This window comes from Bos taurus, chromosome 15 (assembly GCF_002263795.3).
Source record: "Bos taurus isolate L1 Dominette 01449 registration number 42190680 breed Hereford chromosome 15, ARS-UCD2.0, whole genome shotgun sequence".
Taxonomy (NCBI): domain Eukaryota; kingdom Metazoa; phylum Chordata; class Mammalia; order Artiodactyla; family Bovidae; genus Bos; species Bos taurus.
Genome location: NC_037342.1, coordinates 45574446 through 45599669, shown reverse-complemented (window position 1 = coordinate 45599669; position 25224 = coordinate 45574446). Strand labels below are relative to the sequence as shown.

Sequence of the window (25224 nt, the reverse complement as noted above, 5' to 3'; positions counted from 1 at the left end):
CTGGGAGCTTGAGAATTTCCAGAGATGGAACAGGTACTGAGGATCAAGAAGTGTTTTGATTTCCATAAGAGGAATGAATTGGATTCCTGAAACTACAACCTTCCTGGTTCTAACACAGTCAGGCTTCAAATCAAGTTGACTTACTCCGTATCACACAACTTGGGAGAATCAGTCTTTTGAACCATGAACACTTCGCACCTGGTTTTTACACTAGTTCCTAGTCCTTGTACTGTCACTATATTCTCTTGGCTTCTAGCCCTTAGTTTTGTCTTTTGATTGTAATTCTGTCCTTTTTCTCTGAATATAATGCCAAATATGGCTTTCGTTTATTTCTTCAACAAATATTTATTGAATATCTTATGTGCAGACTCTGTTCTAGGTGCTGGGAATACACCAATGAGTAAAACAAAATTCCTGCCATAATGGAATTTGCCTTCTGGTAATGATTATCATGGTGGGACAAAATATAAACAATATATATATTTATGGATACATAGGTGTGTTTTACAGTAGTTCTATGAAGGAAAATAAAATATCTGGCTAAGAGGGACAGGAAATACTGGGGGTTACTATTTTATGTAGTGTATCAGGGAAGTCTCCTCACATAAGGTGACACTTGGACAGAGACTGGAAGGAATTTAGAGTGAGAAGATGCTTCTGTCCGGTATGTAGAACATCTCATTAGGGGGAAATGCTAGTATAGATGCTGGAACAGACTGAGTGGAACAAGACTGGTAAGAAGTAAGATCCAAAAGACTGGTTCCAAATAGGAAAAGGAGTACGTCAAGGCTGTATATTGTCACCCTGTTTATTTAACTTATATGCAGAGTACGTCATGAGAAATGCTGGGCTAGATGAAACACAAGCTGGAATCAAGATTGCTGGGAGAAATATCAATAACCTCAGATATGCAGATGACACCACCCTTATGGCAGAAAGTGAAGAAGAGCTAAAGAGCCTCTTGATGAAAGTGAAAGAGGAGAGTGAAAAAGTTGACTTAAAGCTCAACTTTCAGAAAACTGAGATCATGGCATCTGGTCCCATCTTCATGGCAAATAGATGAGGAAACAATGGAAACAGTGGCAGACTTTTTTTTTTGGACTCTAAACTCACTGCAGATGGTGACTGCAGCTATGAAATTAAAAGATGCTTGCTCCTTGGAAGAAAAGTTATGACCAAACTAGACAGCATATTGAAGAACAGAGACATTACTTTGTTAACAAAGGTCCATCTAGTCAAGGCTATGGTTTTTCCAGTGGTAATGTATGGATGTGAGACTTGGACTATAAAGAAAGCTGAGTGCTGAAGAATTGATGCTTTTGAACTGTGGTGTTGGTGAAGACTCTTGAGAGTCCCTTGGACTATAAGGAGATCCAACCAGTCCATCCTAAAGGAGATCAGTCCTGGCTGTTCACTGGAGGGACTGATGTTGAAGCTGAAACTCCAACACTTTGGCCACCTTATGCGAAGAGCTGACTCATTTGAAGAGACCCTGATGCTGGGGAAGATTGAAGGCAGGAGGAGAAGGGGATTACAGAGGATGAGATGGTTGGTTGGCATCACCAACTCAATGGACCTGAGTTTGAGTAAACTCTGGGAGTTGGTGATGAACAGGGAGGCCTGGCATGTTGCAGTCCATGGGTCACAAAGAGTTGAATGCTACTGAGTGGCTGAACTGAACTGAAGATCCTAGTAGGAGTTTGGGCAAGGGGAGCACAGGATCAGGGGCCCTGTAAGCCATAGTCAAGACTTCAGCTTTAATCTGAAGCCATAGTGCAAGAAGTGCTGTCATCTGATATGTGTTAAAAGGATAATTTGGACTTTCATATGGAGAATAGGCTAAGAGTAAGGTAGATAAAATTAGAAGAGAGAGCAGTTAGGAATCTATCAGAATTACTTGGGAAGGAGTCAGTGGTGGCTTGTACCAAGTAGTGATGGTAGAGGCAGGAAGAAGTGATGTAATTCTGAGTACATTTGGAAGGTAGAGCCAACAGGTTTTGCTGTTGGACTGGATGGGGGGCATATGGAGTATTGAGATAGTATGTTCCTGGCCTTGGCCATTAGACTTTCTAAGGTATGGCTTATTCTCACCTTCTGATGTTACCCACTTCTAGGTGCTTTGGTAGCTGACTATTTCTACCCTTATTAAGAACCCCAGCACCCAGCTCTGACCAGTGACCTTCCAGGGCTTGCTATAACCCCCAGAGGAGAATTAAACAGGTGTATTCTTCCCTTAAGTTAGAAAAAAACTAATTGAAATATCTTCCTTTGTGTCCTGAAAATGTATATCAGTGTAGGGAAAAATGAGATTAACCATGAATGAAAATGTAGCATTTTATTTATTTTTTTCTTCTTGACTGAGGAATCAGTGCTTAGGCACTTAAGTGATCATAGAATAAAAGTGAGCATATAAATTTTGACTAAGGAGGAAGATATCCTAAGGAAAATGAACCTGTTTCTATATCAAGTTAAACAAAATAGAACATGTTTCAGAAGCAATCTTTTGGTGTGGTAATGAGTTTAGCCCAGAAAATGCTGATTCTAGCAGTAGTCTAGTGATTACAAAAGAAACTAAGTTTTGATGCCTGTTCTAATTTTTAACAGTAAAAGTACCTGCACTACCCCTACTTTCTCCCCTTGTACAACAATTGGAACCCAGGCCAGGGTCTTTGAAATAGGCACTGAAGATGGGGTTACTGCATCCCTGGGTCAGACTGGGCGAATCTAGCTTTGCTTCTTGGTTTCAGCTGCTACCCAGGTGGCTTGCCATTCCCATACATGAACAGGAGCTGATTAGCACTCCAGTGCCCTATTTAAGGTTTCTGGCTCCAGAGAGAAGCTATTTTGAAAAGTGAAAAGATTATACTCCGATAATAGACCAGAAGCTTTACACATGTGGATGGCTCATGGAGGATTAAAAGAGCAGGCCCAGAATAAATACAGCTCGCACCTGAGAGAACAGTGAGGGTGACTGCTCTCACACTGATTGTAGGGGCTGTTTGAAGGAAGTTCCCTGCTCGGATCACGGATGCCTCTGTGAGCCAACACAATGGCGGTTGGTTTAGCAGGCCGATGTCTGAACCAACTACTGTTTTCTCGAGGAACCAATTAGACCACTTCATACTCCTTTGATGTTTCAGGGATCTTAGGTCCTAATTGGTAGATTCATCTCTCCAAAATTTGATCTTTTTCTAGATGTTCCTGCATGGAAACATTTCCCCAGGCTCACTAATCATCTGAAGAAGTAGATGACTGGGGAAATTCACACTTGTTCTAATTAATTTAAAACAAACATGTTACAGATTAGAATTTTGTTACTAGATTCCCTAGAAGCTGCTCCTTAGCTGCTCATGGCGGGACTGGGCCTTTATGTAGTGTATGTCACTTTTACGTAGATCAAGGTTTTGGGAGACTAGCTCACTCTGTTGTCACAATAAAGGTGGGCGGCAAATTTCTTGGGCTGGAGAGTCAGGCAGGATGGCCTCTGCTGTCTCAGTTTTCAGACTTGCAGAACTTGATGTCTGTCTGGTGGACCTGACTACTTGGAAGGCAGACTGGGCTTTTTTGGGGAAGCTTTCTGATATGCCTGCATTGGTATGAAACTAGGTAGTCAGGATTTGCTGTCAAGAGATTTGTGATCCTGGGACTGCCCTTGTGGTCCAGCAGTTCAGACACCATGCTTCCAATGTAGGGGGCATAGGTTCAACCCCTCGTCAAGGAACTAGGATCCGACATGATGTGTGGTGTGGCCAAAAAAAAAAAAAGGTGTGTGATCCTTTGAGGAAGTATCTCCATGCCTCCAAAGTTGCATATTATGACTAGTTACTATCCACAGCGGTTTTTTTGTCCTTGTCTTAAAATTTGAGAGTTAAGAGGTATCAATGGTGTTACGAGTCCAGGAAGGAAACATCAGAATATATATCCCTCAGTTTCAGCCATAGTCAAGAAGGAAGCCACATAGGTCTGATGGATACAGTGAGAGCTACTCCTAAGGTCCTTTCAGTGTATTTTACTTCTCCATATGTCTGAGCATGAACTTGAACCCTTCTAAGCAAGAGTGGCATGATTAACTTCTAAGTAGGTTTTAATTTTTTTAATAAACATTAAATTTTTTAATAATGTTAGATTTACAGAAAAGTTACTAAGATACCGCAGAAAGTTCCCATATATCCCTGAGCCAGTTTTCCCTATGTTTAATATCTTAGATTGCTATGCTACATTTTGCCACAACTAAGGAGGCTTCCCTGGTGGCTCAGAGGATAAAGCATCTGCCTGCAATGCAGGAGACCTGGGTTCGATCCTTGGTTTGGGAAGATCCCCGGGAGAAGGAAATGGCAACCCACTCCAGTATTCCTGCCTGGAGAATCCCATGGACAGAGGAGCCTGGTGGGCTACAGTCCGCAGGGTCACAAAGAGTCGGACACGACTGAGTGACTTCACACACACACAAGGAGCTAACAAACATTGTTAAATTACTGTTAATTCAATTCCACATTGTTTGGATTTTATCTGTTTTTTCCCAATGTAGGGTTTCTGAATCATTATTTATGCACACTATGCATTGGAGAAGGAAATGGCAACCCACTCCAGTGTTCTTGCCTGGAGAATCCCAGGGACGGCGGAGCCTGGTGGGGCTGCCGTCTATGGGGTCGCACAGAGGCAGACACAACTGAAGCGACTTAGCAGCAGCAGCAGCAGCAGTTGGTAATGTACTGTATAGTGATGTCTTTGTTCAATTTTGGGCTTCCCTTGTAGCTCAGTCGATAAAGAACCTGCCTGCAGTGCAGGAGACCTGGCTTCGATCCCTGGGCTGGGAGGATCCTCTGGAGAAGGAAATGGCAATGCACTCCAGTATCCTTGCCTGGAAAATCTCATGGACAGAGGAGCCTGGCAGGCTGCAGTCCATGGGGTGGCAAAGAGTCGGGCACAACTGAGCAACTAACACTTATTTACACTCACTTGTTCAATTTTGTTATCAGTGTTATATCACCTCCATAACCTTATTCTAAGCTTTGCAACAGTTTAAAATGGATTGAAACTGTTTACTGACTAATTTGAAAGAATTGACCTGTGAATTTATGTGTGTCTTAGTACAGTTTGTTGCTGTTCAGTTGCTCAGTCATGTCTGACTCTTTGTGACTCCATGGACTGAAGTACACCAAGCCTCCCTGCCCTTCACCATATCCTGGAACTTGCTCAAACTCATGTCCATTGAGTCGGTGATGCCATCCAACCATCTCATCCTCTGTTGTCTTTCCCAGCATTAGTATCTTGGCTAATGAGTCTGTTCTTGGAATCAGACTTTGCAGAAGTATTGGAGCCTCAGCCTCAGCATCAGTCCTTCCAATAAATACTCAAGACTGATTTCCTTTAGGATTGACTAGTTGGATCTCCTTGCAGTCCAAGGGACTCTCAAGAGTCTTCTCGAATACCACAGTTCAGAAGCATCAATTCTTTGGTGCTCAGCCTTCTTTATGGTCCAACTCTCACATCCATACATGAGTACTAGAAACCATAGATTTGACTGTATGTACCTTTGTTGGTAAAGTAATGTCTCTGCTTTATAATATGCTGTCTAGGATGGTCATAGCTTTTCTTCCAAGGAGCAAGTGTCTTAATTTCATGGCTGCAGTCACCATCTGCAGTGATTGTGGAGCCCAAGAAAATAAAGTCTATCACTGTTTCCATTGTTTCCCCATCTATTTGCCATGAAGTGATGGGACCGGATGCCATGCTCTTCATTTTTTGAACGTTGAGTTTTAAGCCAGCTTTTTCATTGTCCTCTTTCACTTTCATCAAAAGGCTCTTTAGTTTTTCTTCACTTTCTGCCATGAGGGTGGTGTCACCTGCATATCTGAGGTTATTGATATTTCTCCTGGAAATCTTGATTTCAGCTTGTGATTCATCCAGCCTGGCATTTTGCCTGATGTACTCTGCATAGAAGTTAAATAAGCAGGATGACAATACACAGCCTTGACATACTCCTTTCCCGATTTTGAACCAATCTGTCGTTCCATGTCCAGTTCTAACTGTTGCTTCTTGACCTGCATACAGATTTCTCAGGAGGCAGGTCAGGTGGTCTAGTATTCTCATCTCTTGAAGAATTTTACAGTTTGTTATGATCCACACAGTCAAAGGCTTTAGTGTAGTCAATGAAGCAGAAGTAGACGTTTTTCTGGAATTCTCTTGCTTTTTCTATGATACAACCATTGTTGGCAGTTTGATCTCTGGTCCCTCTGCCTTTTCTAAATCCAGCTTAAACATCTGGAAGTTCTCGATTCACATACTGTTGAAGCCTAGCTTGGAGAATTTCGAGCATTACTTTGCTAGCATGTGAAATGAGTGCTGTTGTATGGTAGTTTGGAAATTCTTTGGTATTGCTCTTCTTTGAAATTGTGACAATTTGGGGAAAGTTATATCCATTGAGACAGTGGCCAAGGGAGGAACATTAGTAAACTATCCAGGACTTTGGCCCCACACTTCCATGGAATCCCTAGTTGAGGTATGCTGGAGCCCTTGGGGAATTCTCCCCTAGACCAACTTGACCTGTGCTTATAGAAAGCAAACTGAAATACCCACTGACCCTCTTCCCACAAAAGAATCTGGGGTTTTATATCTCTTTGGTAAAGAACAGCCCCACACCAGAGCTGTGTTACTGGTGAGAAAATAACAGAACAAAAACAAAAGAGAGTTTGATCTAATGCTCAGAGAGCTTATTCTTAACCCTTTCAGACTCAGGATCTTTCCTAGAATTTTGATTCATCTAAAGTGGGGCTCAGAACTGCCTTATGATCCAGCAGTCCCACTGCTGGGCATACACACTGAGGAAACCAGAAGGGAAAGAGACACGTGTACCCCAATGTTCATCGCAGCACTGTTTATAATAGCCAGGACATGGAAGCAACCTAGATGTCCATCAGCAGATGAATGGATAAGAAAGCTGTGGTACATATACACAATGGAGTATTACTCAGCCATTAAAAAGAATTCATTTGAATCAGTTCTAATGAGGTGGATGAAACTGGAGCCTATTATACAGAGTGAAGTAAGCCAGAAGGAAAAACACCAATACAGTATACTAACGCATGTATATGGAATTTAGAAAGATGATAACAATAACCCTGTGTACAAGACAGCAAAAGAGACACTGATGTATGGAACAGTCTTATGGACTCTGTGGGAGAGGGAGAGGGTGGGAAGATTTGGGAGAATGGCATTGAAACATGTAAAATATCATGTATGAAACGAGATGCCAGTCCAGGTTCAATGCACGATACTGGATGCTTGGGGCTAGTGCACTGGGACGACCCAGAGGGATGGTATGGGGAGGGAGGAGGGAGGAGGGTTCAGGATGGGGAGCACATGTATACCTGTGATGGATTCATTTTGATATTTGGCAAAACTAATACAATTATGTAAAGTTTAAAAATAAAATAAAATTAATTAAAAAAAATAAAAAATTAAAAAATTAAAAAAATAAAGTGGGGCTCAGATTTTACGTTTTATACAAGGAAGATGGAGGTGCTACTGCTGGTCCAGGGACCACACTTTGAGAAATACTACCTTAAGGAATGTTTTGTGTAGAAAAGCCACAATAAATACTTACTATTTCTCTTTATTTCCCATCATTCTAAATAATAATTCAGTTCCCTAACAGCTTCCAAAAGAGATCAGTGATTTCTATTTTCGTAGCATTGTGAACTCAAGCATTGTTTCTAACATATTTAACACATTTAGTGTGTTTTAATGATTTCCAATATATGTTTTCTTTTTGAAACTCAAGTTGTTTCATATTTGGACTTTGAAGGCTTCTTAAAGTTGATCTGTGTTCTTTTGACATTATCCATCCCAACAATCTTTGAAAATTTTCTGATTTTCAGGTACCAACAAAATGCTGTAGGTTCATCTTATAAATTTAAGACCCCAAACTTGAATTCACTTTTCCAAAGAACTTGGTTCCTTTTCATGTGAATCTGTACTATTTTTGGCCATTATTCTAATTATAAAACCATATTGTCATTACAGAAAGTGTGAAAATGTCACATTAAAGAAGTGGATCAATAATCCAGTCATTTTAAAACAACTACTGACATTTTAATATGTTCAGTTCAGGTCCTTTTACAATGAAATTCTACATGAAATTACATTATATAAATATATATAAAGTAATATCTTAAATTTTTCATTTTTAAAAGAACATGCATAATGATTTTCTTATCTCATTAAAAACTTTCATGAGCATCATTTCAAGAGTAGTATTGTGTCACACTATATGAACTTACCATAAATTCTTTAGTCATTCTCCAAATAAAGGACTTATTTTTGAAAATTATGCTTCAAAGAACAGCTGTATGCTTATCTTTCTTCCCATTTTATACTGTTTGTTTTGAAAGAATCTATTCTAGAAGTAGAATCAATGGGTCAGAGAATATGAACATATTTCAAGTTCTTAAAATCGAGTTGTTGTTGTTCAGTTGCTGAGTCGTGTCCAACTCTTGGTGACCTCATGGACTACAGCACTCCAGGCTTTCCTGTCCATCACTGCCCCCCACAGCTTGCTCAAAGTCATGTACATTGAGTTAGTGATGCCGTCCAATCATCTCATCCTCTGTTGTCCCTTTCTCCTCCTGCCTTCTGTCTTTCCCCAAATCAGGGTCTTTTCGGATGAGTCAGCTCTTCGCATCAGGTAGCCAAAGTATTGGAGCTTCAACCTCAGCACCAGTCCTTCCAATGCGTATTCAGGATTGATTTCCTTTAGGATTGACTGGCTTGATCTCCTTGAAGTCCAAGGAACACTCAAGAGTTTTTTCCAGCACCACAATTCAAAAGCATCAATTCTTTAGCACTCAGCCTTCTTCATGGTTGAACTCTCATATGTGTACATGACTACTGGAAAAACCATAGTTTTGACAATATGGACCTTTGTCAACAAAGTGATATCTCTGCTTTTTAATATGCTGTCTAGGTTTGTCATAGCTTTTCTTCCAAAGAGCAAGTGTCTTTTAATTTCATGGCCGTAGTCACCATCTGCAGTGATTTTGGAGCTCTTTTGCTATTTCGATAATCCAGTGGATGTTGGCAATTTGATCTGTTTCCTCTGCCTTTTCTAAATCCCACTTGAACATTTGGAAGTTAGTAGTTCACGTACTATTGATGCTTGGCTTGGAGAATTTTGAGCATTGCTTTGTTAGCGTGTGAGATGAGTGCAATTGTGCCATAGTTTAAACATTCTTTTCATTTTCTTTCTTTGGGATTGAAATGAAAACTGACCTTTTCCAGTCCTGTGGCCACTGTTGAGTTTTCCAAATTTGCTGGCATGTTGAGTGCAACACTTTAACATCATCTTTTAAGATTTGAAAAATCCTACTCTAATCCTCATACTATAATCTATGTATAGGAGGCTTGTGGTTCCTCCATGTGGCCACATGTGAGTGGGGCGCCATCCTCGTACTATAATCTGTGTGTGGCAGGGCCCTTCCCAGTTCTGCTCGTCTCTGATAGGCAGTTGAGTCTTGCATATTTGGAGGGGGTAATCTTTGTTGAGATAGTCTGTGCTAAAAACCAGTTGTCATTTAATAATCCACAGGGGCCAAAACCCTGTGGTGATATTCAAAAATGTCACAACCAGAGCCCCAACAAAATTGCCCTCTGGCCATTCTGTCTGAACCTCTCCATTCTCCATCTGTAAAACAGGCAGCCCTGTAATAATAGAAGGATGACATCATCTCAGCATAGGAGCACAGTGTGGGAGGAACAGGCTCAGAACTCAGCTTGTGCCATGGAAGCTGTGCTTCATCCTCTTTGCAGGTGTGCCCCAGTGGTCCTTCCCTCCCCTTGACTCTACTTTCTCTGTGTGTCAGCTTCCCCTTTTCCTCATCAACCCTCTCTCCTGAAGTCATTCAGTACCATTTCCACACCCTTCCTCTTCCCTCAGGGAACTCCCTGCATACTTCAGGATGCAGAGTTTCATTCTGTGCATTTTGCAAACTCTAGTAGTGTCTGGAGTTCCTCTAGTGTGCTCAGTGCAGTTACCTTCTGCTCAATTCTATGCTGAGCTGGGAGGGTGATGTGGGGTGAGGTTTAACTTTAATTTCCTAAAGAGAAAACTAGATTTTCTTTTCTACTATTTAACTTAACATGCAGACAAATCAAGGTCAGTGCTATTTGTGTTAAGGGCATTACAGTTGATGGTACTCTGAGAGAGAAATAATTTGTGTCAGCATGACTTGGGTCTTGTCCGTCTTGAAATGATAAACGTCACTATTATTGTGTTAAGGAGCATTTGGCAGTCTTGGGGCCTGGCCTGCTTTACAGAAGGAACCACAATCCCCTAAAAGGCCCTTTCCTTGCTATGCAGAGTGGATACTGCCTGTTCCAGTTAATCTGAGCATCAGTTCATCTTCCCTCAAAATGGCATCCTCCCCACCTGCCACCAAGATAAATTGTGTTCCAGAGGATTGTCAGTCTCTGTATTTGCTTTGGCTCATTTACTGCTTGTATTTTTGTACACTTTTTAGGGGGAAAATATAAGTTTAATTTTGCTTGTATAAGTAGATAACTTACAAGGTAGATAATTTGGCTTTATGTAGTCTTCTGTTTCTACTGATGGAAATGGCAGTTGCAAAAATTTTCCTAATGGTGAGCAAAACATTTGGATGGTTATTTAAAAAACCAGTAGATTTACCTTGCCCTGGAAATAAGTTTAAAAGGACATTTTTTCTCTCCTTATGTAGCTAAGCAAAAGCTATGGTCCTGTCTTCATGGTGTGCTGAGCTCAGAGGATGATGTGGAATGATATACGTGAAGAGATTCATGGACAAGAAAACTCCTGGAGTCCAAACTTAAGGCCAAGGGCTGGAAATGAAGCAAATGGCACCAGACAGGAGCTCTCCCTGGGTAAGTCTGGGCTGCAGCTGAGAGTGCGGCATATGCGCCTTGAGTGGGTTGGGGGTTCTACTTGCATCTGTGGTGAAGTTGGTTAATGCAGCAGGTGCAGCCACCCCAGCAGCCTGTGAAACTTTGGCAGAAAAGACTAAACACGTGATTTTGAGCTGCTCAAGTTATCAGCTTAGGATCCAAGATGAAGTGCTGTGGATGTGAAGAAGCTTAATAGAGATTGTTGCTGCAGCTGTAGACAAGCATCCCTCTGGTTTTATGAAACAAGTGCTAGAGTATATGAGGCAGTGGTGGAAGAGTAGACATTGTGGGATGATCGTGTTTTCCTGCATGTTTGTGGAAGCAAGATGGATCCCTTCAAACTGAGCTATCCCCTGGTGTTCTTGGACATTTGGGCATAGCGGGGGGTTCAGTAGGGGAGAGACTAGATTTCTTAAAGCTCTCAAGCCAGAAATCTTGGATTTCTTCTTTCCCTTGCCCTACTTCCAATCTGTCAATAAGTCCTAATGGTTCTACCTGTAAAATTAAAATGAATTCATCAGCATCTCTTTACTTCTGCTTCTATGATGCTAGATAAACTGCTGGCATTGCCTTCTTGGTTACTAAGCTCCTGACTGCTGTTTCAGCTCTCTTCCCTGAAACAGTACTATTATTATTATTCACTGTCTATACAGAGTTAACTTCTAAAAATAAAGATCAACATTGTCATTTGCCTACTAAAATGCACCAGTGACTTAACATCCTGCTGGTTATAAACTCAAATCTCCTTACATTTGCCTATAAGAACCTAAAGATCTGACCCCCTCTCCAGTCCCTTCTCTTACCATTCTTCTCCTTGCTCTCTGCACTGGAGCCACAAGACATTTTGTTTCAGGAATGGGAAAGTTCATTTCCACCTCAGGGCCTGGGCACCTGCTGTTTCCTTTGCCTACACTGAGCTTCTCCCAGCTCCTAAGTGTCTGTGTCCAGCAACAGAGAGCCTTTCTTGGACACCCAACTTAAAGTAGCCCCATTTCCATCATTCTGATATTTTCACATTAGCATTTGCAACCACCTAATAGTTGCCAACAAAGGTCCGTCTAGTCAAGGCTATGGTTTTTCCTGTGGTCATGTATGAATGTGAGAGTTGGACTGTGAAGAAGGCTGAGCGCCAAAGAATTGATGCTTTTGAACTGTGGTGTTGGAGAAGACTCTTGAGAGTCCCTTGGACTGCAAGGAGATCCAACCAGTCCATTCTGAAGGAGATCAGCCCTGAGATTTCTTTGGAAGGAATGATGCTAAAGCTGAAACTCCAGTATTTTGGCCACCTCATGCGAAGAGTTGACTCATTGGAAAAGACTCTGATGCTGGAAGGGATTGGGGGCAAGAGGAGAAGGGGACGACAGAGGATGAGATGGCTGGATGGCATCACTGACTCGATGGACGTGAGTCTGAGTGAACTCCGTGAGTTGGTGATGGACAGGGAGGCCTGGCGTGCTGCGATTCATGGGGTTGCAAAGAGTCGGACATGACTGAGCGACTGATCTGATCTGATCTGATCTGATCTGAATAGTTTATTATTTTTACCTTCCTATCTATCATCTCTCTAATCTAAGCTAGCTACTAGTTTATGGTATAATTTATGGGGTAATTTGAATAGTGGCTAGCTGTGAACTAATTCACTAAGCATTTCTGCAAGTGTTAGACTGTAATACACAGGAGTAAGGATTTTGAATCGATCCTCAGATCCTGAAACAGTGCTCAGTACATAGTAGTCATTCAGTAAATATTTGTTGAATAAATGAAACAGCCGAAGTGAGTAATCAAAAAAAGTAGAGGATAGACTCATCTTTATTTTCTGAGCATATGAAATGCATCTTACCTGTCACACATATTTAAAATGTTTTAGTGTTTTCTAGGAAACACTAGTTTCCTGGGAGACTAGTGTTTCCCAGGTAATGTGCAAGTGCTCTTCTAGTGCCTCTTTTAATACTTAACAGCAGCCATCTGAGTTACATACTATATTATTTCCATTTTATAGATGGGGAAACTGAGGCTTAAAGAGATTAAGTGAAAGTGAAGTTGCTCAGTAGTGTCCGACTCTTTGCAACCCCATGGACTGTAGCCTACCAGGCTCCTCAGTCCATGGGATTTTCCAGGCAAGAACACTGGAGTGGGTTGCCATTTCCTTTTCCAGGGGATCTTTCCGACCCAGGGATTGAACCTGGTCTCCCGCATTGTAGCCAGACACTTTACCGTCTGAGCTACTGCTATTTTAAGTGAAAGAGCAGCATCTTTGATCACTTGATGTTATCTAGTAATCTGTGACTATGGTTTCATTCCAGTAAAGTGATTTTTAAAGTTATAATTTTTTAAATAAAAATTTATGTCTTATAGCAATAAAAATAATCATAATTATAGAATAATAAATGGTCAAAAGCATCTTTTCTTGCTTCTTTCCTGTTCTGGGTTGAAGTACTACCTTTTGGCAGAAACAGTTGTCAACAAATGACCAGATTATAAATATCAAATATGGGAACAGGACTCTGTCTGCTCCATTATATATTGTTTTTTCAGCTTTCAGGAAAGGAAGAAATACAGTGAAATAATCTCAAGTTAAAGGGTATGATAAAGAGACCTAAAATACTTACTAATCCCTTCCTGTCCAGTAGGAAAAACACTTAAAAAAAAAATTCTGGGCCCCTTTTGGAGGCAGTTTGGAGGCAGTGTGGGCCCCTTTTGGAGCACCTAACTCCACAGGGTGCTGGGCTCCCAGGAGCAGCCTGCTTTGGAAGGCAGCCCCGCAGCCAGCTTTCAGTAGGCCTGGCATTTGTCTCCTTGTGTCCATCCCACTGGGTTCCATGAAAACAGATGGAGTTGATTCCTAATCGACCTGCTGTGCTTGGGTGTGATGCTTTCAGACATGAAATCTTGATTAACAGCAAATGTTAATTGAAGCAGTGAATTATTAAAGTGTTTTTCCATAAATGATAAATGCTGTTGGCTCTTTTTCCTCTTGTGATATTTTGAAACTTTCCAAAAAGTTGCTAGCTTTGTCCAGGGAAAATGGGAAGTGGTGGCTGCATTTGATGGCATTTGTAGTGACCTGTTTGTGCTCTGTGGCCAGGTTTCACTGGGGATGAACCACCTTTTCTCTTGGAATCACCTCAACCAAACAAGGAAATCATCTTTCCCTTAAACACAGGATTCTGTCCAAATGAGCTCATCCAGCCTTCTCACTTCGGTGCCCATCAGTTAGCTGATGACTCCCATTCTTTACCTTTTCCCCTGAGCCCCAGACTTACAAACAGCATTATTATTTGACAACTCCACCTGATCCCCCATGGGATCTCAAGGTCATATTCTTTCATTTAATTATCTAGCACCTATTATATGTCCCCAGGGCCACTTTGTTCTAAGCACTGGGAAAACATTAATGAGCAAAACAGATATAACTCCTTGTGGCACTTACATTCTAGTGGGGAGGGGAGGAGATAAATAAACTAAAGCAACAAAAGGGGCTCAGGGAGTGCTGAGCACTGGAGGTGGTGATGGCAGAGTAGAAGTTTTTACAAAGTGCTCAGGGAATGTCCTGTTAGACGGTATTTGAACAGAGACTTAGAGCTAAGATTTAAACATAAAAAATGAAAGTATATTATATTCCAAATTGTCTTTGCTTAGAAATTTCCCCTTTGTCCTGCATTCACAATCCCCAGGAATGTTGCATATAATCACTAGAGTCACATCCATGGGGTCCTCCTCCCCACTTCTGTGTTTTTAGGAGAAATCATCCTCTCATCTGTCCTAAATTCTTGCTAGCCCTAAGCAGGAGCTTACAGAGGCATCAGGTAGAGTCTTATGCCTCTTGTCCACCTTTCACTGGCTCCTCCCATGAGAGAAAGAAGAATGGATCTAACAGACCAAATGGAAAGAGTCTGTCACCTTTTCATCCAGTTTCTCTAGTGCCCCCTGGTTACATTTCTCAAACTTTAATGTTCTTAGGAGTGAGGCAGAGAATCTTACTCAAATACAGACTCTGATCCAACAAGTCTTTGCCATAGGTCTGAGGTTCTGTGTTTCTGTTAAACTCTCAGGTAATGCTGATACTGCTGGTCTGTGGGCCATACTCGAAGGGGCCACCAGAGTCTATAGGGTGCGAGAAGGCTTTAGTCCTTCTTGCTATGTACTTTTTCAACAGCTCCAACTCTCCTCGTGTGTAGGATCCAATATATTGGCTTTGAGAGCAAGTATTAGGAAGCCCATTTTCACTCTAAATTCAAGCCATATACTCCAATCCACATTTATCAGATTAAAGCCTTTTGCTTGATTTCTGTTTGACCCCTGTCTATTATTCTGTTCAGAAGTCAGGAGAGCGAGAGAAAGATTTTGTTTGTTGTTATAATTTACATTTTATGTGTGAGGAAATAAAATCTTAGTAAAGTTGAACAACTGATGTAAAGCCAAACAGGGAGGAAGTGCAGACTAGGGTTTGAAGCCTGTCACTTTGATCCTAGCATTTACCCGCTTACTGCTGTTTTATACTGCCTCTACGAAGCTGCCCTGCCTAGGGGATCTGGTCCCTCTCTACCATGTGATTCCTGTCTCTACCCTCTGCTTTGTGCACCTCCCCACTAGTCACAGTTTCTTTACCCCTTTTTGCTCTTTGCCTCTCTTCTTACCTATCAATATGCAGATCAAGGTCTAACGCCTTTATGAAGTGTTTCTTTTGATGCTTCAGCAGGAAATAATCCCTTCGTATTTGTTGGTTTACTGTGCACAGAAGTCCATCGTTTCCTTTGCAATGGTTATTTCATTTATTTGTTACATGACAGTTTCCTCCACTGTTTTGAAAGATCAGAGTAGTGCTTGATTCCTCTTTTCTTCCCAGCACCCTGCTCAGAGCTTACACTTATTAAAAGCTAAATATATATTGAATGAATGTTTAATGCTTGAACTTAGTGGCCAAATGCTTCTGTGCTCAGCCTTCCTATTTCAGTCTCCTCCTCTTTATTTCCTTGCATTTTGTTTGAAGTGTCTGTTTGCTTCTGTATGAGCAAAAATGAGCAAAAATAGGGAGGGCAGTGGCAATGCCTTATTATGTTAGAGACCTCATTGTTTGGTAAGGACCTTGCAAAACTTGTGGTAAAATAAAAGCTTGATAATAAAATATTTTTGTATCCTAAGAAGAGCAGAATACAACCTTTAACTCACAGTTAAAAGAACCAGCTCTTCCATTAACAAGTATATTACCTTGGGCTAGTTACCTAAATTATATGAACTTTACTGTCCTCATCTGTAAGATGGTGGTATTGACAGCTGTATCACAGAGTTATTGAGGGATTAGATGAAACAGCGTCTTAAAGAATAGGAGGGGCTCAAAAACTGTCAATCCCCCAGCTTCCTCTTGTCTGTTCTTGCCACCAACATGAGGGTTAGTCCCTCATCAGATTTGTTTCTCTCTACTTCCTGTCTCTCCCTCTTTTGTCCATTTTATATTTGCTGCCATGGTCCTCTCCCTAAATCCAGTTTTTATCCTGACCCTTTTGCTCCAAGATTCAATCACCAACAAGATAAAAATCCAAGCAGTCTTATTCCAAGGGGCCCCCTTCCTGTGCCCCGGGACCAGCTCCTATTTCAGGCAAAGTAGAACCACATACAGTTCTACTTTTTCATCCCTAGGCCATTTCTCCTGAGGTTCCATCTGCTAATTATGCCCAACTGTTACTTAGAATCCAAATCTTATCCTGAAAACACAGTGCTGGTCTTAATTTCCCAGTTACAAGATAGAATGTATGCTTGCTTTTCTGACATGTGTAGCCCAATTAAGATAATTAGTTTTGCATTTCCTTGTTGGAATAGTGCTTTTCCTATTGTTTGAAAAGGTCCATTTAATCTTGCCTCACCATTTTTCCTCTTCTACCAGATGTTAAAATCTTCAGGAACAGGGACTATCTTGAATTTCATGTATCTTGGTATTTCAGTCACTACCTAACATGCAACCTTATGTTTATCCAACCCTATGTGGAACAGTTTACTCTGTGCCAAGCATTCAGTACATGAAAATAAATACCAAGACAAGACATATGAAGATTTCTCACCATAATTATGGAAACAGACAATAAATAGGTGGAATACCATGGATGTAGCAGAATGAAGTGTCCATGGATTCTTTGTAACTCCTTTCTTTAAAATGGTGAGGTATTTTCCCTGTCCCTTGAATCTGGGTGTTCTTATGATCTACTTTTCCAAAAGAATGTAGCAGAGCTGACACTGTGTGAGTTTTCACAGCATATGCTCTTAGGAGACTGGAATAATGAGAACAAGTCAAGGCCAGATTTGTTAAGGATGAGAGGCCATGTGAAGAGATGGAGGCCCAGCCTTTCTGGCCATCTCTCCATGAATGAATCCAGGCAACCATGTGGAGCAGAGATGAGCTGTCCCAACTGAGAATCGCAGTTGCTGCTCACTGAATCATGAGAAATAAATGATTGTTATTTTAAGTAGCTGAGGTTTAGGTTTGTTTTTTTTTTTTTTTTTAATGCGTCAGAAACTAACTGATACAGTGGAATAAGTACTATTATTGTCTTATTCAGTTGCTAAGTCGTGTCCAACTCTTTGTGATCCCATGGACTGAAGCATGCCAGGCTTGTCCTTAACTAACTTGTCCTAACTAAGGACAAGCATGCCATGCTTGTCCTTAACTATCTCCCAGAGTTTGCTCAAACTCACGTCCATTGAGTCAATGATGCCATCCAACCATTTCATCCTCTGTCATTGCCTTCTTTTGCCCTCAATCTTTTCCAGCATCAGGGTCATTTCCAATGAATCAGCTCTTTGCATGATGTGGCCAAAGTATTGGAGCTTCAGCATCAGGTCTTCCAATGAATATTCAGGGTTGATTTCCTGTAGGATTTACTGGTTTGACCTCCTTGCTGTCCAAGGGACTCTCAAGAGTCTTTTGCAACACCATGGTTTGAAAGCATCAGTTCTTCAGCACTCAGCCTTCTTTATGGTTCAACTTGGACATCTGTACATGACTACTGGAAAAACCATAGCTTTGACTATACAGACCTTTATTGGCAAAATGATGTCTCTGCTTTTTAATATGCTGTCTAAGTTTGTTGTAGCTTTGCTTCCAAGGAGCAAGCGTCTTTTACTTTTGTGACTGTAGTCACTGTCCACAGTGATTTTGGACCCAAGAAAATAAAGTCTGTCACTGTTTTTGAGCATAATCTTGCTAGCATGTGAAATGAGTACAATTGTGTGATAGTCTGAACATCCTTTGACATTGCCTTTCTTTGGGATTGGAATGAAAACTGATCTTTTCCAGTCCTGTGACCACTGCTAAGTTTTCCAAATTTGCTGGCATATTGAGTGCAGCATTTTAACAGCATCGTCGTTTAGAATTTGAAATAACTCAGCTGAAATTCCATTCACCTCCACTAGCTTTGTTCATATTAATGGTTCCTAATGCCCACTTGACTTCATACTCCAGGATGTCTGGCTCTAGGTGAGTAACCACATAGATCGATGTAATATACCCAGCCTATTAGGGGCAGAGTCCAGACAGGAAAAATCTTCTAGAAGTGATGTTTTACCTTAATATTTCATATGCAAAAGTTTTCAGAATTAATAGTTACGGGGAGACCATATAGTAGGTTTTTAACGAAATTATATTGCTTTAATTATCTAATTTATTTACCTACCTTAAATAAACAAGGATCATGATTGTGTCATTTTCTCACATTTAACAAAGAGGTAAGTTATCAGAACATTGTATGGGGAAAAATTTTTAACACAATTTACCATGAACAGAGGAACCTGGTGGACTACAGTCTGTGGAGTCACAAAGCGTCAATACAACTGCACAACTAAGCAGAACACAGCACACCTTTATGAAACAGCTAACACTCTGACATATAGTGTGCTTAGGACAAAAACAAGATAAAAATTCAAAACATACATAGTAAATGGAACAGGCAGTGGAATTAGCTGGTGGGAAAAGGAAAGAATATTAAAGAACTAGATTTCAAGAGAGCTTCATGGAAAAGGAAGAATAAGGAATAAGTTGTAAAGAATAGGGAATGCCTAAAACTCAGAGAAAATCAGGTTCCATTCAGAATAGAACTAAGAGGAGAGAGTGTTTCATAAGTAAAAATGGTAAGAGCAAAACATGGAGGCAAGTAATGGCCCATCTGCAGAATAAGTGAACACTTGGAAGTAATAAGAGTAATGGGTAGGGGTTGGTTTTGGAAAGATATATGGCCCTTATGGCAGTGGGTCTTGAATACTAGAATAAGGTAGTATTTTGTATTATTTTGTATAAGGTAGTATTATTGTATTTTGTGGAAATGGGAGCCGTTGAATATTTTTAGTAAGACCACAACATTATCAGGGTTCTGTGAAAAACCCATCCTATGTGAAACTGTTGTACCTAGTGGCAACACTAAGGTTTTTTTCCTGAAAACCAGAGGCAATTCTCCTAATGTCCAGTTTGCCTTTTTTACCTCCAAACTTTTGTGATCAAGTTTAAGAAAATACTAGGAAAATGTTTAGATATGGAGTTTGGGCATATTCCAATCTAGAAAGTGGTTAATAAGCATACACTTCTCATTTGAGAAGCACCTGACTTAGGCATGATAGATCTAAATTCCTATTGCTCTCCTGGTCCATACTCCAGCTTTTCGGGTTCAACTACTTGCTTCTCAGTATAGGCCAAGTGTGTCAATTCAGTGATAGGCCCAGCAGTGCCCCATATTCTTTATTGACCATGGTAGCAAAATAGGAGATAGTAAAGAAAGGCAATGCCAAAGAATGCTCAAACTACCACACAATTGCACTCATCTCACATGCTAGTAAAGTAATGCTCAAAATTCTCCAAGCCAGGCTTCAGCAATACATGAACCATGAACTTCCTGATGTTCAAGCTGGTTTTAGAAAAGGCAGAGGAACCAGAGATCCAATTGCCAACATCTACTGGATCATGGAAAAAGCAAGAGAGTTCCAGAAAAACATTTATTTCTGCTTTATTGACTATGCCAAAGCCTTTGACTGTGTGGATCACAATAAACTGTGGAAAATTCTGAAAGAGATGGGAATACCAGGCCACCTGACCTGCCTCTTGAGAAACCTATATGCAGGTCAGAGCAACAGTTAGAACTGGACATGGAACAACAGACTGATTCCAAATAGGAAAAGGAGTCATGTCAAGGCTGTATACTGTCACCCTGCTTATTTAACTTATATGCAGAGTACATCATGAGAAACGCTGGGCTGGAAGAAGCACAAGCTGGAATCAAGATTGCCGCGAGAAATATCAATAACCTTAGATATGCAGATGACATCACCTTATGGCAGAAAGTGAAGAGGAACGAAAGAGCCTCTTGATAAAAGTGAAAGAGAGTGAAAAAGTTGATTTAAAGCTCAACATTCAGAAAATGAAGATCATGGCATCTGGTCCCATCACTTCATGGGAAATAGGTGAGGAAACAGTGTCAGACTTTATTTTTTTGGGCTCCAAAATCACTGCAGATGGTGACTGCAGCCATGAAATTAAAAGACACTTACTTCTTGGAAGGAAAGTTATGACCAACCTAGATAGCATACTCAAAAGCAGAGACATAACTTTGCCAACTAACGTCCGTCTAGTCAAGGCTATGGTTTTTCCTGTGGTCATGTATGGATGTGAGAGTTGGGACTGTGAAGACAGCTGAGCACCGAAGAATTGATGCTTTTGAACTGTGGTGTTGGAGAAGTCTCTTGAGAGTCCCTTGGACTGCAAGGAGATCCAACCAGTCCATTCTAAAAGAGATCAGTCTTGGCTGTTCTTTGGAAGGAATGATGCTAAAGCTGAAACTCCAATACTTTGGCAACCTCATGCGAAGAGTTGACTCATTGTAAAAGACTCTGATGCTGGGAGGGACTGGAGGCAGGAGGAGAAGGGGACGACAGAGGATGAGATGGCTGGATGGCATCACCGACTCGATGGACATGAGTTTGGGTGGACTCCGGGAGCTGGTGATGGACAGGGAGGCCTAGCGTGCTGCAATTCATGGGGTCGCAAAGAGTCGGACACAACTGAGCGACTGAACTGAACTGAACTGAAAGAATTATTCTTTATTACCCAAATATAATACTTTTTCTTGGCTAATGATCTAGGATTTTAAAAACAAGTAAGATGTTTTTGCTCTCCCTTATGAGTTATTAAAGAAAGCAGATACTTCAAAAAAAAAGTAAGAAAAAAAAGCAGATACTTAAAAATACAGCCTTCAAGGTGCTCTGATAGGTGATATGAATGGAATTAGCTTCAGTTTTTTTCTTTCTGGTGATCCTTGCTGTTTGCAAAGGTTGGAACGCCAAAAGCTTATTTTCCTAGACTTACTTTCAGAAAGCTAGGGTTCTTTGTAAATTAGGTTCACCAAGTTGATGCATTGGAAGGGCAAATTCCTGCCCCTTTGTTTTTTTTCAGTTGGCAAGCACTGTCCTGGGGCATGTGGTTATTCTGCTGCACCATGCAAAGGCCCATTTGCCAGTTTTGTGATGGGCAAGAGGCAGTTTCAGTTGAAATACTGGAAACTTTATATCTTTGATTTCCTGATCCCTGGATCACTGGTATGGTGATCCCTGGATCATTGGTATGGTGTGTGCTCTTGTACTCGGTTCTGTGGTGCTCTGAGAATCAATTTTAAGAGAGTAGCCTGAAACCCTTGAAACAGTGTACAAGTCTAATTTCTGGTATTAAATCTGCTACTTAAAGTACTTAGTGTGGTCTCTGTTTTGTGCACTGAACATTTACAGATGGTATAAAAGATGTATAAACAAAGCAATTGAGAATCCAGCCAAGTGCATGACTAATTCCGCTTGGGAGATTTAGAGAACTTTCCATGGAGGGAGTGACAATATTATGTATCTTGAAGGATGACTAGTAATTATTATTCAGTAGGCAGCTACGTGTGGAAAGGGCAGTCTAAGCATTGAACAAAACTAGTGTAGAAGCACAAAGTTGTCAAAGATAATAGTGTTCAGGGAATGATAAGTAGACTACTGGAATATCTACTGCCATGTTAAGTCCATCTTTTAGTACATTCTTTTAATGATACAGTTATACCTCAGTTAATGTTTGCCATAGACTGCCAGTTTTACAGTGCTTTTCATGTTGCAAATATGTATATTGGTATATGTATCGCTCATGTCTAGTCAACCAGTATATAGAGAGGGTCAGGGAACAGTTTAATAAAGTGATTAGGATGTGGGCTTGGCAATCAGACTGCCTTGATGTTGTTGACTCTTTCCATTTTCTTCTCTGTAAAAATAAACCATAATAATACATTTCCACTATAGAATCGTTTTGAGGATTAGAATTAACACATGTAAAATATCCAGAACATAGTAAATATGCAGTATACCCTCAATAAATGTTAGTATGGTAATTCATTTTTCTTAGAATTTCACTGTCTCGGCTGGTGAGTGCTGCATGTGCCAACTTGTACTCTTTGCAGTTGAAATGACCTTCATAGATCTGTTTGTTTGCTGCCCCATGGTATTTCGTTATACTGTTATTAACTTGTTTTTGAGAACTATTTTGACATTTTCTGGCTATTAAAAGGTATTCCAAGAGAGTACTCATAGTGCCTAAAAATTGCCAAGAAAGATTTTCATCCTGGATGTGAAAATGCAAAGTTTATGATGGTTCAGGGCATTTGATGTAGTAGGTAAGGCAACAGAAGATAAATATCAGTAGAAATTGGCGGAAGTCCTTTGACATTTTAAAGGGTATTGTAAAGATGACAACAGAACAACAGTTGTTTGACAGAACCTGAAAGGAACTATGGAAGTGGTTCAGAGATTCTGCTAAAACAACTCTGAGACTTTTTAATATTCTCACTTCCAAGAAAATATTTCCTACACTAAAAAAGCTATACTATATTTTCTGTATAAATCTATGCTGTCTATTGTATTGTCTTCTTTCATCCTTGTCAGCTCTTCCACACTTCCTGAGACCTTTGGGACTTGACTTATTACCATTGATACCATAGACATTCCTGCCAACACTCAGAAAAACTTCAGCTGACAAGCTTCGGATCTCTCCAGTTTCAGCTATATGGCAGTTCAGTAAAACTACAACATAGGCCCCAGTTGTCTAGCAATTTTGACCTTCTCTTTACATTAGGAGGGCTTTCTTGATAACTCAGTTGGTAAAGACTCTGCCTGCAGTGCAGGAGACCCCATTTCGATTTCTGGGTCAGGAGGATCCCCTGGAGAAGGGAAAGGCTACCCACTCCAGTTTTCTGGCCTAGAGAATTCCATGTACCGTATAGTCCATGGAATCACAAAGAGGCGGACACGACTGAGTGACTTTCACTTACATTAGGAACTTCTACATTCAGTTCAGTTCAGTTCAGTTGCTCAGTCGTGTCCAACTCTTTGTGACCTCATGGACTGCAGCACTCCAGGCCTCCCTGTCCATCACCAAGTCCCAGAGTTTACTCAAACTCATATCCATTGAGTCGGTGATGCCATCCACCCATCTCATCCTCTGTCGTCCCCTTCTCCTCCCGCCTTCAATCCTGTGGCCACTTCTGAGTTTTCCAAATTTGCTGGCATATTGACTGAAGCACTTTAATAGCATCATCTTTTAGGATTTGAAGTCTCTCAGCTGGAATTCCATCACCTCCACTCGCTTTGTTTGTAGTAATGCTCTCCAAGACCCACTTCACACTCTAAGATGTCCCTTTTATTGTATAGTTCTGTGTATTTTTGTCAACTCTTTCTAATCTCTTCTGCTTCTGTTAGGTCCTTACCATCTCTGTCCTATATCATGTCCATCCTTGCATGATTTTCTTGAAAAGATATCTAGTCTTTCCACTTTTATTGCTTTCCTCTATTTCTTCGCATTGTTCATTTAGGAAGGCCTTCTTAACTCGCCCTATTATTCTCTGGAACTCTGCATTCAGTTGGGTATATCGTTCTCTTTCTCCCTTGCCTTTTGCTTCTCTTCTTTCTTCAGCTATTCATAAAGCCTACTCAGACAATCACTTTGCCTTCTTGCATTTCTTTTTTGGAGGGATGGTTTTGGTTACTGCCTCCTGTACAGTGTTATGAGCCTCCATCCATAGTTCTTCAGACAGTCTGTCTACCAGATCTAATCCCTTGAATCCCTTCATCACTTCTACTGTATAAGCATAAAGGATTTGATTTAGGTTATATCCTAATGACCTGGTGGTTTTCCCTACTTTTTCAACTGAAGCCTGAACTTTGTAATAAGGAGCTCATGATCTGAGCCACAGTCGACTTCAGGTCTTGTTTTTTACTGACTCCATAGAGCTTCTTCATCTTTGGCTACAAAGAACATAATCAGTCTGATTTCAGTATTGACCATCTAGTGATGTCCATGTGTACAGTTTTCTATTGGGTTGTTGGAAAAGAGTGTTTGTTACCACCAGCATATTCTCTTGACAGAACTCTGTTATCCTTTACCCTGCTTCATTTTGTACTCTGGCCAAACTTGCCTGTTATTCCTGGTATCGCTTGATTCCTACTTTTACAGTTCCCTAAAATGAAAATGAAAAGGACTAACACCATGAAAATAGTATTAGTTCTAGAAGGTGTTGTAGGTCTTCACAGAACCAGTCAACTTCAGCTTCTTCTGCATCAGTGGTTGGGGCATGGTCTTGGATTACTGTGATGTTGAATGGTTTGCCTTGGAAATGAACCAAGGTCATTCTGTCATTTTTGAGGCTGCACCCAACTATTGCATTTCAGGCTCTTTTGTTCATTATGAGGGCTACTCCATTTCTTGTAAGTTGTTCTAGCCCACAGTAGTAGATATAATGGTCATCTGAATTAAATTCCCTTATTCCTGTCCATTTTAGTTCACTGATTGCTAAGATTATTGATGTTCACTCTTGTCATCTCCTGCTTGATCACATCCAATTTACCTTGATTCATGGACCGGACATTCCAGTTTCCTATGTATTATTGTTATTTAGAGCATCAGACTTTACTTTCACCACCAGACAAATCCACAACTGAACCACATTCCTGCTTTGGCCCAGCCTCTTCATTCTTACTAGAGCTATTTGTAATTGCCCTCTGCCCTTCCCCAGTAGCATATTGAACACCTTTGGACCTGGAGAGCTCATCTTTCAGTGTCCTGTCTTTTCATATTATCCATGAGAATCTCCAGACAAGAATACTGGAGTAGTTTTGCATTTCCTCCTCCAGTGGACCATGTTTTGTCAGAACTTTTCACTATGACCCATCCGTCTTAGGTGGCCCTACATTTCATGGCTCATAGCTTCATTGAGTTACATAAGCTCCGTTGCCACAACAAGACTGTGATCCATGAAG

At 40.7% G+C, this 25224-nt stretch overlaps 1 protein-coding gene across 2 annotated transcripts in view; it reads left to right on the top strand.

Moving 5' to 3' along the window:
* Nucleotides 1–25224, top strand: part of SYT9 (synaptotagmin 9) — a 381537-nt gene that overhangs the window by 55336 nt on the left and 300977 nt on the right. For both annotated transcript variants that reach the window (XM_059875116.1, XM_059875115.1), the window contains one exon: nucleotides 10734–10896. In XM_059875116.1, coding sequence (XP_059731099.1) covers nucleotides 10782–10896 — 115 coding nt within the window. In that variant the 5' untranslated portion in view covers nucleotides 10734–10781. The remainder of the gene's footprint in view (nucleotides 1–10733; nucleotides 10897–25224) is intronic.